This window comes from Nestor notabilis, unplaced genomic scaffold (genome assembly GCF_000696875.1).
Source record: "Nestor notabilis isolate BGI_N333 unplaced genomic scaffold, ASM69687v1 scaffold3528, whole genome shotgun sequence".
NCBI lineage: Eukaryota > Metazoa > Chordata > Aves > Psittaciformes > Psittacidae > Nestor > Nestor notabilis.
Genome location: NW_009940411.1, coordinates 398 through 8,013, shown reverse-complemented (window position 1 = coordinate 8,013; position 7,616 = coordinate 398). Strand labels below are relative to the sequence as shown.

At 38.9% G+C, this 7,616-nt stretch overlaps 1 protein-coding gene across 1 annotated transcript in view; it reads right to left on the bottom strand.

The window, feature by feature from the left end:
- The window catches only part of LOC104410218 (absent in melanoma 1 protein-like), a 41,833-nt gene extending 34,645 nt beyond the window's left edge, over nucleotides 1-7,188 (bottom strand). Inside the window, 2 exon segments of the mRNA XM_010020318.1 lie at nucleotides 1-183; nucleotides 5,708-7,188. The exon segment at nucleotides 1-183 is cut by the window's left edge and continues 1 nt beyond it. Coding sequence (XP_010018620.1) covers nucleotides 1-183; nucleotides 5,708-6,456 — 932 coding nt within the window. The 5' untranslated portion in view covers nucleotides 6,457-7,188.
- Nucleotides 7,189-7,616: the final 428 nt, after the last annotated feature.

Below are 7,616 nucleotides of genomic sequence, written 5' to 3'. Positions count from 1 at the left end.
GCAGGAATGTCAACAGGCCTCTGGCTCTGGTTAGCACATTTATTTTCAAACAAGGAAATTTTGTTGGCAATATTGCTGTTAGTTTTATTAACTGGTTTTTCAAGAGCATCCTGCTCACTTTCTAAACTGTCTTGATTCATAGGTGCTTTAAAATTCAGCTCTACATTCTTCGGTTTGGCTGGACTATAGAAGGCAAAGTGATACAGAGTTACATCTTTAATTTATCTTGAAAAGATTTGTAACACTTTTCAGAACAATAAAAAGCAGCATTAGAGTGATTTTTTCCATAGTCATATTCAGTTTAAATGTTGGTATCTCGAAAGGAGATAACAGAAAAAGGAGTAACTACACAAACAACAAATAAATTAGACAGTAAGAATACATTCAAACATGTGCATAGTTCCTTAATGCTCAGTAAAACAAAAAACACAGCAGCCTACAGCATTTGCAATTGAGGCTGAGAACTTAACTGCTTATGACTGACAGACATTAAAGTTTAATAGTGAATAGGCAGAATAAATTATACGTATGCAATTCCCTACAGAGTTTAGGAAACAAATCCCAATTCATTAAGGTGATAATGAGTTGGTTAACATTTTAATACACCTCGCCAACAAGTTTTGAAGACATATGCCCAGATTCTTTGCAGCCCTTCCACTACAAAAGCAACCTTAAACTGCATGAAAAACCTCTTCTGGCCTCATCAGTGCTCAAGGAAAAGAGAACTGACCCCAATCACTGCATCACCACTTTGCTAAGCAAACACCACACATGAAGACTCTCCCATTTCCTTCAGGTAAAGTCAGCTAATAATTTAAATTGTGTAAACTAACCCTGCTAATTTTACAAGAACTGAATTAGGAAACGCTTGCAGAAATTTCTCCATCAGAGTGTATAGAGAAGTGTGCAAGTACATAGTAGATAGTACTCATGTACTATAGCAGAAGGCTGATGACATGCAGCTGTGGGTTTTAAACCTCCTTCCTCTGAATACCTACATCAAGGAACAAATCAATTGTCCATGTCACTTGCTACTGCAGGAACAGTATCAACAGTTGTGACAATGCAAGGCATGTGCCTTCAAAATGTATCAGTCAGATATAAGCAGTGCCAAGGACCTCACAATCACCCCCAAGGCAGATCTGTCCCCCAAAGAGAAATATGGGGACACTCAGTGGTGGAGGAACACGCAGAAACTGCACTACAGGAAAACTGACAATGATGAGAGAGAGAAGAAATCAGCTTGCCACAACAATCTCCAGGATCTCAAATGCTCTACCAATCAATGGACAATTCCAGTATTTAAGTGCTTTCTTCTTTTTCACCTACATGAATTGTGTTCACTGGGCTCGCTCTCAGGCAGCTCTTTAGCCCAAGACAGACACATGAGGTACAAGTGAGTTAACATCAACAACGCAAAATCTGAGATCACTCCTGTCTCCTCTTCCTCAAGAGATACATCCCAAGTAAGAAAATAAACCCTATTAAAGCAAGACTCTCTATTATACAAGCTTCTTGGGAAAAGCAGGAGGAACAAACTAACTGAAGTAACAGAAGGAACCCAAAATCAGCTGCCTAAGAATCTATACAGAAAGCAACTGTTGAAAGATTTCTTTTCAGGGAATTCCCAACAGTGCTGATGGTAACTACCAGCCTGCTCACGTCAGTTCAGAACTGGAAGGCTCTTTTGAAGAACATGTGATCAGTAAGAAAGAAAGTATTAAACTTAAAAATGACTGGCCATATTTCACATAGATGCCAATAAAACACACCTGGAAAACTTAAGTCTAGAAAGAGAAAAAAAATATTACTGAAAGGGGGAAGGCAGATGGGGAACTATCATAGCATAAAATTAAATATATTCAGACACTACTTTTCATTTGCAGTACAACTGTTTTTCCTAAACTTTTCAAAGTTAAATTACTCTATGATTCTTCTGTTTGGGAAAATGAATATAAGTTGCAAGGGACCTCTAAAGCTCAGCTAGTCCAACCTCCTGTTCAAAATAGGGACAGCTTCAAAGTTAGATCAAGTTGATGAAGGCTTTCTCTGACCAAGTTCTGAGTATTTGGAAGGGTTGAGATTTCACAACCTTCACTAGGGAAGCATTGCAGCAGGTCAGCTACTGTCACTGTGAATTATTTCTCCCTTACATCCTACTGAAACTTCAGTGTTGCAACTTGCATTCATGGCCTTTGTCCCTTCCCTGCACACTTCAGTGATTAATCTGGCTCTGCCTTCTCTACAATACCTCTGTAAGTAGCAAGAGATGATTGAGGTCTACACATGTCCTTCTCCCAGTTAAACAAATCAAGCTGCTTCAGCTTCTCCTCATACATAGCATGGTCCAGTGCCATCACCTTCTTAATGGCTCACCACTGGACTCATTCCAAATAGCGAACATTTATTCTGGACCAGGAGAAGAGGAAGAAGGAGTACAACTCAATATAATGCCACACATGCAGCCTCATGAGCACCAAATATTTTTTCCTTTGACCTGCCAGCTACGCTCCAGCCAATGTAGCCCAGCACAGGCTTAGCGTTCATCTGCTACAAAGCTGCACTACTGACACATGCTGAATTTGCAGTTCACCAGGACCCCTTCAATCCTTTCCCTCTACCTGTATTTTCAAGAGGTACCACTAACGGACTAATTATCTTAACAGACTCATCTCCATACCATCCCTTTGTCTGTCCATCACCAGCACTACTACATGCATTTCAACCTAACAACACTGTATCTGCCTAACAAAGTCTGTTTCTCCCTGTATGCCTTGACACAAGCAAGTTTAATGCTTAACACTGATGGTTATTAGCCACATCTAAAATCCATTTTAAATGAAGAGCTAACACCTCAAAGGTATAGTTTCAAGCTGTGCAAATTTAGGCAAAACCAGCCACTTCAGCACTTTGCACTTTAAATTCTGCAGTGTTTCTGCACAGCAGCAGCAGCAAAACAGCTAGACCAAAGAAAGCTCAGCCCTGGAGCTCCATTCACTACAGCTGGCCTCCTTTAACCGATCTTTTCATTATACCTTTCTCCACATAATGAAATACTGATTTTAAATACAGCCAAAAGATGTGCCTTATTGCAAGAACCGAGTTTTTAAACTTGCTTAAAAGAAGGAGATACTATTTGAGCATCCTTTTAAGCCTCCACTCTAGTATGAGGGAAAAGCATAGGAAGATGGATTCACTTAACAGTGCAAACAGTTTCTTACAAACAGCCCTGTGTGGCCGATTCCTACTACCTGGTGCTGATCTGCAATGCCAGGAACAAGCAGGCACAAGAGAAAAACTAATGTCCTTTTCTTCAGCTACACCTTGCAGCTAACCTGTGGAAGCAAGCACTTAAAACTCTCCCACACAGTCATAAATGGAAGGTGAGTCACATAGTTGTAGCATACTGTCCAAACGACCATGTCAAGCATGTAACTGATGCCAAGAAACACTGATGCCAAAACATCAGATTGAGATGAGCAAAGAAAAACAGCACGTTAACAGAACGATTCAGCAAGTGGGCATAAACTACAAAACCATGTCTGCACATCAAATATGGCAACTGAAGCCAAGTTTTCCGCTAAGCACATCAAAGTAACTACTGCCTGAGGTTTTATTTGCTGATTAAGATGTACCATCAACCTCTGTTTAATCTCAAACCTGATAGATTTCCCTTTCAAAAGCTAGAAGCAAAGTATCCTGTGACTTCCAAGTTGCCCAGTATACAGACATAAAAGGAGAAAATGCTATCATTACTTACAGAGAACCAGCAGAGCAGACTTATTTTAAAATCGTTTTTAAGGAAATTTGATTCCCAGAATTAGCACAATGTCATTAGTAAGAGACATTATGCATTTTCATATGAAAACTACTGTGATTATATGAAATCCATCTTACAGGAGGCAAACATGCCTGTGAGTAAACTGGTATTTTTCAGCCTGAAAGGGATTCATGTGAAGTATCTAACAACAATTTTTTAACCTTTTAAAATGGAAAAGTTATCTGTTCTCTAGTTCAAAGCAACAACGAGAACAAAAACATACCTTCTAGAAATGGCACCATCTTTTCCTTTACTATTTTACAGCAGCTTAATCCACATCCAGGTTTATAGTTCATGTGTTCTGATGACAAAATATACCAGGTAGTCTGACCATACCGATTTGTCTGGCTAAAAAAACTAGTTCTGTGCAACAACAGCTATCAGATGCATCAGGAACCTTGCATGTAACACAGCAATCCCCATCCAGGGGTAAAGTTCCAAAAGCAGCACATAAGGCCAACATGCAAAGTGCCACACACCCCACAGAATCAGGTGAAATAGAACAAGCTCTTTATTTATTAAAAGTATCCTGACAGTTTTACTGTATGAGTACAGCAGAAGATAATTCACTGTACAGCAAGCCAAGGAGATACCCAGAAAAAAAGAAATCCAGCTAGGCAAGCATTTATAACTTCATCATCACTAATGACAGTGACACAAAGAGAAAAATATGAAAGCTACCTTTCCTTTGAAGTTATGAAGATACAAAACCTCAGAGTTTAAGGTTTGTGATCTATACTGCCAGATGGCAAATTTGGCATCACCATGTACAAAAATACCACAATCTAACTTTCAGTACTAAATGTTTTTAATTCAGTTATGAATGAACAAATCAGACATACAGTATTACAAGTCATGCAAATTAAATTGTTCCCTATGCTTCTCAGATGTGGGAAGCATAATTGGAAACATACGTGTTTCTTAAGCCATAATGTTAAACCTTCACATCTCTCTAACACAACACTTGTACCTGAGGGGGACTTACAGGATTCAGTGTACTCTGACACCTATAAATGAACATACCAGAATGAGAAAAGCAATAGAAAATTGTAGGTAGCCTCGAAAATCAAACAACAGTACTGACGAATGCAATGAAATGAGTCACTGTAGAAGAGAACGTCATAGAACCCAGGAAATCAATCACTGGATTCATACTTGTGATTATAGTGAAAGCTAAAAATACATCCAGCAAAGCACTGATTGCTTCTGTTTGACAGATGACAACTTCCTTGAGAGTAAAACTAAATCCTGAAAACTAATATACGTGTAATTCTGCACATGTCTGATGTTATTTACATGCATAAAAATTCACGATTCACCCTGCCCATACTTATGAAAGCAACTATAACTATTCAAATTTCTGGAGTGTGATTTATCATATTGTTTGAAAGACGAAGTTCTACATTGCCTTCTACATTTCTTCATAAAATAATACCTGAACTTATGTTGTTTCAAAGCACAATTTAAACACATTTCTTATTCAAAGATTTTCATATACCAAATCTTCAGTCGCATCCTCAGTTGTTTACAGATAACAAGACTATGTTAAGGTCAAAGACAGCCAAACTAATAGGAGCAACAAGAGGGGCACTGGTGATGATGACAAAGCAGCTTTTATGTATGTTAAACTACTCCACATAATGGAATTGGCAAAGAAATTCCCTATCCACAAAAAAAAAAAAAAAGAAAACCCACTGGAAAAATATTTTTCTAACACCTGTAAACTACAGTACTTGTTAACTATGATACATTTAGGAAAAAAGGCAGTTCATTATTGAAAATAATCTAGACAGATAACAGATACAGTAGCTAGTGTTCCTATAGAATCCTAAACACAGATACAGGCAAAACTACAGCTATTAATTGCAACTAGTTTATGTTACTTACAGGCTTATCTTTGTTGTGACTGTTCTGGAAGCATCCAAACTCTTCAGCTTCGAGCTCTCTAAATCAGAATTTGTCTGCCTCTCAGCTGACATACACAAGTCTCCATTTTTAATCCCATCAGTATGCAAGAAAGCTCTTCCATCCGAACCACTACCATGTTTTACTGCCTTGGTCTCATTTCTGCCTTCAGCAAACACCAAGGCAGTGTCTTCTGTCTTAGCAGCCAAAGAAACTCTGTGAGACTCCAAGCCATCTTCCCCAAAAGCCACAGATATAGTTCCCTTTTCCAAAGTTCTTTTTATCACTGAGTTACTCTCTGGTGATGCTAAAGGTTGTCTTTTTGAGGAATAATCTTTTACCTGACCCTTCAAACCAGTAGGGGAAATGGGGACAGCATCTGACTGATTCTTTTTGTATGATCTTCTCCTTGCAGGGGTTGTGTTTGAGATCTGCTGCTTGCCTTTGTCAGCTTCAGTTTTAGATGTCCCTCTGTGAGCAGATCCAACCTTTAGATCCTGATTAGTACCTGGAGAAGAGGAATTCCTTTCAGGAGTCTGTTGAGGAGACTTCACTTTTCTTTCTGAGTTCGTTATCTTGTCTGAGAACACCTCAGAAGGGACATCATCATCAAAACCAGATTCTTCTCTTGCAGTAATCTCAGCCTGGTTTCTCTCCCCATTTGGAATGTCACTGGATGTCTGAGATTTTCTCCTTTTTCCAGATCTTTTATGAGCAGATTTTTTATCCATTGTGTCCAAGTCACTAAAGTTTTCTTCTGATGTAACAGTCACAGGTTCATTAAAGAGTTCTTCTGTTTTTCTAAGATAGATATCAACTGTTAACACTCTAGCAGAATATGTGTGTTCACTCGCTGCAGATTCCAACTCGTATGGCAAATCCCTTGGTTTCGCATGCCCAGGCTCCTCAGCCACCCACGTGTTCACAAGCTGCTTGTGGCTTAAGACACTCTTCTCTAAGTCTTCATTAGACAAATTCCTCAAGCTTTTTATGAAATCTGGAGTTGTAGAATTACTTATATCATTGGTGGATTCTTTCTCCAGTCCCAGGGTTTCCACATTGAGGCTACTCTCAAAGAAAGAGTTTTTAATGGTTTCACTGCTGCTGCTCCAATCTGCGGACCACTCACTGTCAGAAGAGACTCCCCTACTACTCCATTCTGAAATGGTATCACGATACAGCGTTCCTGCTTCCTCACCAAAATGATATTCCTGTGTCTCAGAAACAGCACTTACGTCTCCCACTTGCTTCTGTACTTGAGGAGCTTCGTGTCCTTCCTTTGTGTGCCTACAGTATATCGGCTGTAGTCTGTGAGGAGAAACTGACCTCTCCCCTTTTCGATGTGAAGTGTATTCTAGTGAACTTTTGACATGTTTCCTTCTCCCCGTACCAAACAAATTTCCAAGTCTTTCCAAAACTGGTTTCTTTTTATTCTCTTCTCTGGAAGAATCTGGAAGTTGTGAGGTGGACTATAATACAAACAAACAAACATTTGGTTAATGTCAAAATTGTTTCTATAATATGTTTGTTCCTATTAGCACCACCTAGGATTCAAAAGGACACAGTGAACGGGAACAAAACAGCTTACTGAACAACACCAGCTCTCAAAAAAGAACAAGAAAAACAAAACCCTCAAAAACAATTAAAATCCCAAAATCCTTCTGTATGTTTTGCCTGTGTTCATTTGCAAGTATGCTCATCTTGCCTTACAATATCAGCACTATATGTCTCAAATCCAAAACTTTTGCACAATAACTTAATGTCACACAGAATAATAGGAGAAAGCAACCTGGTGTCTGCAAGATTTGGGACAAAATGGTCAAAATTTTCCTTACAAAAACAAGACTGGGGAGTTTAACTTTCCTCTCCATACTGGCTGAGTTAGTTTTGA